The sequence below is a fragment of the Solea senegalensis genome, linkage group LG7, assembly GCF_019176455.1.
Source record: "Solea senegalensis isolate Sse05_10M linkage group LG7, IFAPA_SoseM_1, whole genome shotgun sequence".
Classification (NCBI taxonomy): domain Eukaryota; kingdom Metazoa; phylum Chordata; class Actinopteri; order Pleuronectiformes; family Soleidae; genus Solea; species Solea senegalensis.
This window is the reverse complement of record NC_058027.1, coordinates 3142010-3154038: the sequence shown is the minus strand read 5'-3', so window position 1 is coordinate 3154038 and position 12029 is coordinate 3142010. Positions and strand designations below refer to the sequence as shown.

The following is a 12029-nucleotide window of genomic DNA, read 5'->3' as shown; positions in this document are numbered from 1 at the left end:
TGAGCATGAGGACATTTTCTTTGTCTTTCTGTCCTCCACCCCTTCAATATCTGTTTGAGTCGACAGATGACATAGATGAATGGGGAAAGGAAGGAACACAAGACGGAAGGCACTTTGCAAGGCTTCGCTACTGATTAAATCTTTATATTCCACCAAAATGCGGGGGTTTTGTCGCATGTGTTGCAACATTAAAGTCAACTTTAAAGGGCAGCTGATGCACTGATACTAATATGGGTCTCTCTGTGTGTCTCTGTCTTCTCCGTCTTTGTCTTTCTCTCCCGCAGGCTCAGTGTCTCTCAGTGTGTTCCTGGTGTCTGTTGCGTTTGTAGTATGTGCCGTGTGGCTGGTAGCTCTCTGTGGCGTCTGCACCTGGTGTCAGCGCAAACTGGTAAGTTACTGTGTTTATTTTTCACCCCCACACACACATACACACACACACACACTCAAAATCATATCAGCCGAGCTGGTGCATGTCAAAGTGGTTTCGGTGGCGCGGGCAGACATTTCAAACGCAGCTGCTTGAAATAAAGAGGTGAATATATTGACAAGCAGTAACGGCGGCAGATAAAAATGATGCAGCTCTTCCAAATGGGATGTCACTTTGCTTGACAGGGTCGAAAAAAACACACAATAATTACATCACACTGTATTATTCAGAAACATGGAAACAATGATTACAATAGACGCTAAAAAGGCATGTTTTAGGCATTGAATATGAACTCTCCTCTTCATCGTCTGTTAAGTATTTCCCTTTTGATCACACGGTGACCTTGAGTTGAATGTACACAGTGATTTAATGCCGCTGCTCTGGCGGTGTTGTTGTTGCTGTTGTTGACTGATGTTTTTCTGTTGGTGTTCGCTGGCAGTGGGGCCACAGAGAGCAAGCATGTTTGGCCATGACAGTAAACACGATCAGTAACCGTGCACTCTGTAAACATGGCTTTGTGCATCATGGCTTCTTGCCTCCAGCCTCCACTGCCATGCTCATGATTCATATGCAAATAAGCGTCATTCAGAGCTAATGGCTCCGACCGGAGCAACTGTTATTCCTGCTCTATATTATAATCTGGTGGCATTGCCTAAACTCTGTCCTGCTGTCCTGTCTCACTGCCTCAGCGTGTCGTGCTCTCTCATCGCTCACCTGTGTCTGTTTCAGGAGTGAGTGAACAGCAGTTAGTAAAGTACACAAGCTGAGTATTAAATGGGACGTTCAGAGGAAAAAAATTACAAATACTCACTTGATGAAATATGTTGAGCACAAAATGTAAATAGTTGTTGTACCAAAAAGTCTGAACTCCACTATTAACCAACTGTTGCTATCTTTGTCCTTAATGCCTCCTACTTTCTATTTTGTCACGTACCTTTTCCCTTTTAATGGTTTGGTTTGGTCTCATTGTCACATTATCTCTGTGTCGCTGAGAGGAAATCATGGATTTTCCCAGGATTGCCTCTCTTTTCTCATCTCTCTCTCACCGCTTTATTGTCCTCATCTCTTCTCTATCTTGCATTTCATTATCTTATATTTATCTTGTGTGTCTCTGGATAGATAAATAAACAAATACTGGGGAAAAAAAATCTAACAATGAAGGTCACTAACTAGCTATGTAACTAGTGATTTTCATCACATTGATCTGCTGATTGTGTTCCAGAAAATCTCAGAAATAAATATCATCACAGTTTCCCAAAAACATCAGGTGACATTTCCCTGTTGCTTGTTTTGTCTTGTTTAACAGTCTCAAACTATATGTTCATAAAGTGACATGTGTCCTAAAGCAAGAGTGGCAAATTGTTACAGTTGAGAAGCAAATATTCGACATTGTTACATTTCCAAATGTAACTTTAAAGACCTACGTATTTATTAAAACAATTAATTTTTAGCCTACTTTTAAAATTGAAAAAAAGTTAGTTTTAGATATTTCTAAGGAAGGAAGGAAGTTACATGATTAACTTTTTTATTCTTTTATTCTTTTTATTTTATAGTAAACAACAAGGAAGAAGACATAACATCAGATCAATAGAGAGTGATCAAACTTTGGCCAACACTTAAAATGTCTTGCAATTGTGAAAGGAAGTGTATAAGGTCCTGTTTATCTTATCACCCACTTACCCCCATACAATTATTAGTATTAGGACCACATTGAGAAAAAAAAGTCGTAGATTTACTAGAATAAAGTTGTAAATTTACTAGAATAAAGTCTTAATTTTACGAGAATAAAGTTGAATATTATAACCTGTTGTTTTAGAAGTTTTTAAAATGAGGGCCAGGTTTGATCATTTTCATTGTCACTATTAGCATTTTTAAATGGAAATGTGACCAAATCTAAGCGGAGTGGAAAAAATAAAATACAAAATCGTCCTTTCTTTCACATCTGGAGTCAAATAACATGCATGAATCTCTCTGTCACAGATGGGTTTCAAACCCAGGACCCATGACACATGATTGAGACCGATTTTCTGTCCCAGTCCCTCTTTAGCCATAAATAATATATTATAAAACCAAAATTGCGGGACGTTGGCCTGCCTAATTTAGCCAAACCATGTGACGTGCATATACTGGCTGTATTGCTATCATTCAAGGCAGTATTTTAAATTTAATCTCTGATGAGATACCATGATCATTTATGACTTCTTATCTTACGTTTCTTGCATGTAGCCACTTAAACCTTCTGTTGCCTTAAGCCTGAGACGCACACTGCCCCGATGCGATGACGTTGACAGCCCTCTTTGGGGCGGTGTGTGCACCACTGAGGCCCTTGTCAGCATCGACACGAGATAACATCGATAAAGTCAAAGCTTTGTGTGATTAAAATATAAGAGATAAATCACTTACTCGTGTGATACGTCAAAAACATGAATGATGCATTTCTGACCATGGTACAGAAAAAAAAAAGACTCATAGGAAAGCATTTTCTTCAGGAGTGATGAAGCTGGTCTCATTCAATTTATTCTTTCTGTGGCAGTGTTTGGGGGGGGGGAGATGCAAACAGCCACAGAGAGACAAGCAGGGGGAGGAGAAGATGCTGTTAATCATTCAGGTGTGTGACAAGCATGATAACAGCAGGATTTGGGAGGAAGCTCAAGAGGAAAAGCAGGGAAACCCTTCCTGTTCTACTCATACCCGCAACATCCGCACGTTGTATCTGTAATTTCAAACTCTTTTTCCGTTTTTCCTGTCATCACAGTGACATGCTCCTGTTCCTCCTCATCCTCTTGCTCCTTCGCTCTGTTTCACATCCTCCCACACTCTCTCAACGTTGTACCTTCTCCACCCTCTCCATCATTCCGTTTAATGATAGATGAGCCGCACTTGATAGCATCCTCATGACCGCTGAAAACACATCCCTCTCTAAGTCTCAGATTCTAATATTTTTCCCCTGTCCTCTGTGTGTCTCTGTGTGTGTGTATGTGTGTGTGTGTGTGTGTGTGTTTACAGTGCAGTGGCTTAACACGCCGAGCATCAGGTCAGACCCAGAGCTGTGCTCTCTGCTGAAAATGATTGTGCTGAGCTGGACACATGAGATATGAGAGGATAAATAATAGAGCAGGCTGTGGATGTGTTAGAAATAAAGAAATACAGTTGGATAATAAAAAAAAAAGATATCACCCGTCTGTGACTGAAGAGCTGTTTTAAGACGCTGGTAGTAACATCTGTCTCGAGTGATCCAATCACAAGTGGAGAGCACTAAGCACAGGTGTGAACCCAGTGTCTGCTGAATGTGTCGCTCACAAAAACACATTCAGGAGTGGTTCTTCGGAAGCATGTGGTGACATGACTGAACATGCAGTTCCACAGGGGCTCGCTTCACTTTGAATTTGAATGGCAAAGGCTCCATTCATTCTTCTAATTTTGATTGTTCTATTATTCATACATACATGTAGGAAACAAATCACATTTTCTTCCAAGTTCCAGAGAAGAACAATGATTTGAAAGAAAGTGGATCGATCGCAGCGACGAGCTGGTTTACAGCACACTTAATGGCCACTTACGACGCAGTCCTGACGTCGCTCCACAGAGAACTCAACACCCATTTACTCATGAAATCGTATTGATTTGCGATGGCAGCATGTTAACCCCACAACAGGTTAAACACGTGGGGCACCATATAAGCGGTCAATCATCTTCAAGAACCACACGTTGCCTTCTGTTATGACCAGGATTGAGGCGGGAAACCTGATTGGTACATGAAAGAGGAGATTCCCTCTTCCCAACAACCCAAGAAACCACCAGCTACAGATTAAACGGAACATTTAAAGGTTTATTTAACCGAGCATGACATGTATGCTGGCCAAGTAACAGCTATATATAGGTGGAAGATCTGGAGTAGGCGTGTCAGACTTATTTTAACAATTTTTTTAACAATCTCAAGTGGGTCAGACCAGTAAAATAATAGCATAATAACTTTAATGAAGTTACTGAGGTTAAATAAGTGCAATTTCAGCAATATTACCATTTTCCAGTCTCGTATGAAGTACCTTAAAGGGATACTTGAATAAAAGTACAAGTATGTTACCAGTAAATGACTTTTAAAGTACAATTACTGTAACTAAGTATCAAAGGTCATTTTCTGATATAAAATGTAGGAAGTTAGGAGTGAGGCGTTGGGATTGAGCCATGGTGGTTTAGTGGTAGGGCGAGTAGTCTTTCAACTGGAAGGATATGGGTTCAATTCCCGGCTCTCCTAGTCTATATGTGTCCTTGAGCAAAACACGTTGAAGCGTGTGAATGGGTGAAAAGTGTAGCGTAAAGCAGCTCATCACGACTAGAAAACCTCTGGATAAATACAGACCATAATACCAACTCTTCTTCCTCCTCTTCTGATTTTATTTGGTAGTAATGAGTAACAAACTGTGAATTTTATGAAAATTAAAATAAGAAAAAATCACCCTGTGGGCCGGATTGGACCCTCTGGTGGGCCAGTTTTGGCTGGTGGGCCGTACGTTTGACACCCCTGATCTATGTCTTTTTTAGAATCAGATGTTGTCCTCGATGCATCTTGAGTGATCATGTACTGACTTCCTTTCTCTGTATGCAAATAAACATGTACTAGTACTTCTGTTTCCAAAGACCAAAGATCTTCCATATATTCACTACATTTGTGTGTGTGAGCGAGTGAAAGAGGTGGTTTGAGTGAACGGAGTAAGGAGGGGTTGAGCGAGCGAATCAATGCGCTGCACAAATAATTCATTATTATTTACTCATTTGAAGTAGAAACAGAAAAGCAAATCAATACGTGGCTGCCAATGTTGATAATGTGGCAGGGCACCACGAATAAATCAATGCATGAGAAACACTGAGAAGTGTTAAAACTACTCTCAGTTCATTATGTAACTGGAGTGGATCTGATGAGTGGGCGGGGCTTCAGTGTGGCTAGTGTGAGACGACCTCCAAAATGTGGTCTGAGTGATTCGATCTTGAAGGCGTTACACACCTGTATTTGTGACTGGATCGTTGTGGTCAGCATGTGACAGGTGTGATGCTGCTCACCTTCATTAAATGTTGCAGCTGAACATCCCTGACCTCGCTCTTCCCTTCCCTTGCACTTCTCGGTTTTATTCACACAGAAAGTCACACCCACAGTATCTTCTTCATTACAGCCCTGACGATATGTCTGGCAGACAATCATGGCGCCGTTTTAGGCGTTTGTGCGGATGCAGATTGCTTCTGATGACGAGCTGAAATGCTCATCTCGGCGCTGATTTCCTGTCTCTGAAAATGCCATTTTCAAATAAAAACACAACTGCCTGCACGTTTGAATATGTCGGCTATGATATTGTTAAATCATACAAAGTGAAACAGTCATACGCTGTAGATTTGACTACACTACCCGATGCAGCTGCTTAACCTGCCGAATAGAAGGTGCACGTTTGACAATATTGTTGTTTAAGTGCCTATATTTGAATCATTTTCAAGTTCATAAATTTAATTTTGTGTCTTGCTCCAATGGATGGACAAATGTGCATATTTTTTTTGATTCTACATTGCCTCATTTCACTCTGTGTCTGCTCTGTTATTAGATCTTGACTTTGCTTTGGCCGTGTCAGGAAAACTAGAGCAGGATGTTTAATATTGCTTTATTAGCTCTTATAATGTGTAACTGAGTTAGCTCTGTACAATACAGTGAACCTGTATGCCAGGGCATGTTGCTTGACATAGGCTTTAAAATGCAAATGTGGTTCTTCAGGTATTTGAGGAGATTTCCGTTGCCACTGACTACTAAGTGTAATTTTTATTCACTGCAGGTTGAGGAATGCTATTTATTTAGCACTAATTCCGTGGCTAATGTGCTCTCCATGTCCTAGCGTTGAGGTTATAATGAAAAAAAACACACTAGCGAGAAGAAGAGTAAAGGAAAACATCTATGTAAGAGTGAAGCGTCTGTCAGAGCGCTATCACCCTCAAGAGTTCAATAAAACTCAGGGGTCAATCAGTGCTGAAAGCAACTGTCCATTAGTTTGCTCGTTTGCTTAATGCAAATATTTGCTTTTTTTAGTTTGCAGTTTTTATTAAGGGGCAAAAAAATAGCAAACGCTGTAAATACAGTTAATTTTCCCTCCAATAATAACACTGCAACACTGGAATATACACGGTGCAGCCGTGTTTGCTATGTCTCGTCAAATATGTTAATTTTATCATGTGTAGTGTTTCATGTCTCTATGTTTAGTTAAAGTCACTCATGTCCAGCCGTGTCATGCACTTCCTGTTTTATTTTGGTACTCATCTTTTCCCTCTGTTTTCAGATCCCGACTTCCTCCATTTGTATGATTTTTTTTTTCCCCCTCCATTGAGATTACCAAACCCCGCCCCTCATTGGTTTCACCTGTGCTCCCCTACCTCATGTTCATTTATGTATGTCTTGCGTCTCAGTCCTGGCGTCCAAGAACCACGTCACCAATATAAGTTGAGTTTTTTTGAGTCCAGATTTTTTTGTCCTCCTTGAAAGCGTTTTTTATTTGTGTATAAATTCCTTTTATTACCCATCCTTGTTGTGTTTTCAGCCCTAACAGTGTTGTTCCTTCAAGTATTTCCAACAACTAAGTTTTACAGTTTACAGGAAGTGTGGATCTATGAGGTACTGACTTATATCTTGTTTGAATGTACTGTATATCTCACCATTAGACAGAATTCTCTGACCGAAAACTGTCATTTGTAAACGGCTCACTCTCCACACCAAAATCCATTGAAAAAAGCGATGTTTTTAGGTCGAGCTGCTGGTCGACTACCCTCTCATTTGCTAACTTTGTGTCACTTAATGACATTTCAGTGAGCGGTTGCAAACACACAAGTCACAAAAGAACACATTGGAATTTAGTGAGGGAGGCAGCAGTGGATAAACAACTCCTGTGTGCTGCCATGATTTTCTCTATGGGCTTTGGTGCAGAGAGTAAACGCTCAGTTTCCAGTTTAAAAAAAAAAAAGGCATCATAAAAGTGTGTGTGAACCAGTTTTTTCCCCTTTAAGGAGAATGTTAGCTATTCAGGAGAAGACATATTACATGTGTAGTTCTTTTGTGTGAAGGAGCTAAAGTGTGTGCAGCAACTGGGGTCAGAATTGTCGTAATAAATCACAGTTGTGTGCAGAATCTGTGTTTTTTTTTTTTGCATCTCATTGTGGTGAAGTGGTCCCTCGTCACGTCTCAAAGCTGGCTGTAGCCCTGGCATCAAACCAATTTGTTGCTCTCTCCTCATTTATCATATTTTACATGTTCGAGTCTGATGCTTTTCTAAAGCCTCTTTAATGAGCCCTTCAGCTGCAAACCTGCTGTGGTAAACCATGATCAAGACCCGGTTTTAAGATGCGTCCCCGCCTTCCATGATTCTCTGTCTCTGTCTATCTGCAGGGGAAGCGGAATAAGCCCTGGGTGGAAGCTGCGAGTTCTCCAGAATCCGTGCGAGGTCGAGGGGAAAATAAAGCCATCAAGTAGGTGTCAGGAAGGGTGTAAGATGGTGGCATATGCTAATGATCTATGATGAGATGATAGAATCACATTTTTAACAGCCGTTTCTGCCATTTTCTTCATCTCTGGAAGGTTTTGCATGGTCATATTTCGCTGTCTGCAAACACAGAAAAACAACACCACAAACTCCAAAAGTTACTTCTTTATATTCTCTTGTAAAAACATTGCTAAACCAGTTTTACTCTTTCAGACACATTAAAAACAAATGACATTATGGTCAGTCTGGAAACACTATTGCAGAGCATTTTAGGTTGTAAACACCCATTAAGGTCTGTTTTTATCTGCTCCTCTTGACTGACTAATATTTCTATTCATTCTTTTATTTTATACTTCTGTCAAAGGAGGACATTAAATGACACCGCTAACCATTTTCAGTGTTTGTTAAATACGGATTTTCGACCTGTTTTATGTTTTTCACCCTGGACAGAGTGATTATCCACTTTTTTGTAAAAAATCCTTGATGTTTGAAGTACAAATAGTTCATATTATCAAGTTTCTGAACAACTAAAACATCTTTCTTTATCGTATATCTTAAATTATGCACAGCCGTGTCAGTTTATTTAAACTGGAAGTTAAACATCACCTACAACCAGGCTCCTATTGGACAATATTAAATGCCGATCATACAGTGTCCACTCATGTTTTAAAAGTCCTGACTAAAGTTTAGCAGGTGGAACTTTTGGTCTCGCTATAACCCGGACTCATTTAAGTGACGTGCCACAATAAAATCTGCACCGGTGACAAGGTCTGGATAATAGAGAAGTTTCTGACAGAGGCAAAAAGAAAACTGTGCAATGTTTGGGAAACTAACAACAAGCCAACATCAGCCGAACGGAACAATGATTCACGATGACCAAAACCCAAGACGAGAAAAATATACAAAGAATATGCAAAACTTGATGTCTGATTTTAAAGTCAGAATTCTGACTTTAATCTCAGAATTACTGACTTTATTCTCAGAATTCTGATTTTAATCTTAGAATTACTGACTTTATTCTCAGAATTACTGACTTTATTCTCAGAATTCTGACTTTAAACTCAGAATTACGACTTTAAACTCATAATTACTGATTTTAAACTCAGAATTCTGACTTTAAACTCAGAATTCTGACTTTAAACTCAGAATTACTGGCTTTAAACTCAGAATTCTGACTTTAATCTCAGAATTACTGACTTTATTCTCAGAATTCTGACTTTAATCTCAGATTACTGATTTTAAACTCAGAATTCTGACTTTAATCTCAGAATTACTGACTTTGTTCTCAGAATTACTGACTTTAAGCTCAGAATTCTGACTTTAAGCTCAGAATTTTGACTTTAATCTCAGAATTACTGATTTTAAACTCAGAATTCTGACTTTAATCTCAGAATTACTGACTTTGTTCTCAGAATTACTGACTTTAAACTCAGAATTCTGACTTTAATCTCAGAACAAGACATCATGTTCTATTAAATCAATCAATAAATAGTAGCTCTTATTCAAATGGAGTTCTTTTTGCAACAAGCTGTCCTGGGCCTCAATTTTATTTTATTTTATAAAAGTCAATTTTAATACAGATTCTATGAACAAAAGTATTCATTATGTAAGTTCAGGTGTCCACAGTTTCACAACACAACTTTATAGACCTTATTGCTTCTATTTAAGTCTCTCCCTGACCTTTACATTCATTGCTGAGACAGTTCTCTAACTTTTCTTTTTTTCCGTCCCTCTTTGACTTCTTTTTAACCGTCTTTGGATTATCTGCCGCTCTTTCCTGCCTCACTTCTCCCTCTCTCTCTTACTCTTTGGCCACAGTGACCTGGACCGAGACTTCTGGAATAACAACGACAGCAGCAATGTGCAGCAGAGGTGGAGCTCCTACCCGCCCAAGGAGTTCCTCTTGAACATGTCTCCCTATGCCCCCTACGGAGACCCTCGCCTCACACCCAAGTGAGTCTCAGTCCTGGCTGGTAAGGGAACTCTCTGTCTGTGCAGGGCTGTAGTGAACACGGACTTGAGTGCACCTTGAAAACCCTCCACAAAGCTGCACTGACATAAAAAACATTAACATTATAATTTTGCGCACGCCAAATTGGTGCAATTAGCTATTTGCATAAAATGCGACGCAAAAATATTTTGAATAAAAGCCAGATTGATCAATATGTATCGCTCTCATCAGTGAAAATGTCACTTTAAAGGTTCAGTGTGTACTATTTAGGCGAATTACTTTTTTTAGGCCTGGGTTCGAGACCCGGTCGGAACAAGGGCCTTTCTGCATGGGGTTTGCATGTTCTCTAGGTTCTCTGGCTTCAAAAACATGCAATATGGGGATTAAGTAAATTGGACACTCTAAAATGGACTGTAGGTGTAGGTTATACCCCGCCCATCGCCCTATGTCAACTGAGATTGGCACAGTACCCCCCGTGACCCTCATGTGGAGAATAAAGCGGTAGGAAATGGAAGGAAAAAGATAAAGTCATCATAATTAATGACCTGAATTACCTCATTTCTGCAGAATGAGCCTTTTATATTTATATCAGGAGCACGGCCGGCTCTGCAGGAGAGATGTTCACCTGCTACATGCAACTCATTTTACACACTGTACCTTTAATAGTCTCTGTGATGCGGCGTGGCGACGTGTCTTTCAGCAGACGTGTCCCCCTCATCCCTCCTAATCCTCGTGCATGTCCACAGTAAGGTGGTGTTTAGTATGCGCTGCAGGTCACGCAGCACCTGATAGAGATGTGACCGACTGAAAACGATGCCTCAGTCGAAGTGAAAACATCGACAGTGGGAAAAAAAACACTTTATGATTTATCTGCGTTATATTGTGTCAGTGTCCAGGTCATGGAAAAGTTAAAAAGCACAGTTTCCTACAGCCCTGCTCACCTCATCAGACCCTCTTTACCTCTTACCTGCAACCCATGGGGTGTTACCATGGAGACAGACAAACCCTCAGAGAGCATATCTCACCGTTTCACCTGAACCTCTGTGCCCCTTATTGCAACACAGTCTCTCAACTCCAAGTGTTCACATGTGCTCGTCGGGATCTTAAACACACACTTACCTTCTGCAGAGGTTTGACTGTTGTCGTTGACGATTCCCGCGATTTGTCTTTCATCTGTGAACGGGTGACGCCAGTCTTATGCGTCGCGATTCATCAAACACGAAAGCAGCCGGCAGCTTGTGTTGATCAGCGTCATCTCATCAGAAGGTCCGACTACCGTGTTCCTCTAAAAGCAACAGTTTGCTGCTGTTGCATGTGGAGAATGAGCTGGAATGTATTCTTTATCACAGGGCGCCAATTGCCCGTCGGGCTGGATGATTTGGGGGAGAACGTGTTGTGCGGGAAAAGATGATGTTTATTGAACAATAAAGTGGAAGTCAGAAGTGCGGCGTGATTGCATTTCCTAAGTTACAGCATTTGCGATCTTGCAATTATGACTTGAAAATGATTAATTACCAGGTAACTATAAATCAGACTCTATCAATCCTGGCTCAAAACATGTCCAGCTCTTAACTAACCTTGTAGAAGTGTGAATCGACACATACAGCATATAATACGTGTTGTTTGCAGCTTATTAAAAAGCAATCATCTGTAAGACTGGTGTCAACCTTCTCATCTAACCTCCCCCGAGAAGCCAATAAGCACATTTCCCAAAATATCTTGAGAAATATGAAACTTTTTCTTCACTGTGTTTGTTTGCGTTTCATTGTTTTCCCCTTGTCTTTTTTTTTTTTTAATTTCCTTCTCCGTCCACTCACTCTGTGTTTTCTGTCACATCCCTCCTCCTCCTACTGTGAGTACTCACCTCCCGAGCCGAGTCCGCCGAGCCCTGTTCCAAAAATAGTGCCACTACCCATTGTCTACAGGGCTGCAATTAAGTGTATGGATGGGGGAAAATGTCAGTTTCATATCAACCTCTCTTCCATCACTTGGATGCATCTCACACACACACACACACCTGTGAGGTATTAAGTGAATCTGTTCACTCTTATCCTCCCTAATTACATCTTACTCGACTGCTCTTAACCACAGGGAGATCAATTACAATCTATCTGTGCAGTGACATTCAAATGACTGTAAAATCAGC

The 12029-nt window shown here is 40.4% G+C and overlaps 1 protein-coding gene across 1 annotated transcript in view; it reads left to right on the top strand.

The window, feature by feature from the left end:
* The window catches only part of syt7b (synaptotagmin VIIb), a 103763-nt gene that overhangs the window by 53045 nt on the left and 38689 nt on the right, over positions 1-12029 (top strand). Inside the window, exons 2-4 of the mRNA XM_044030344.1 lie at positions 285-388; positions 7839-7918; positions 9751-9885. Coding sequence (XP_043886279.1) covers positions 285-388; positions 7839-7918; positions 9751-9885 — 319 coding nt within the window. The remainder of the gene's footprint in view (positions 1-284; positions 389-7838; positions 7919-9750; positions 9886-12029) is intronic.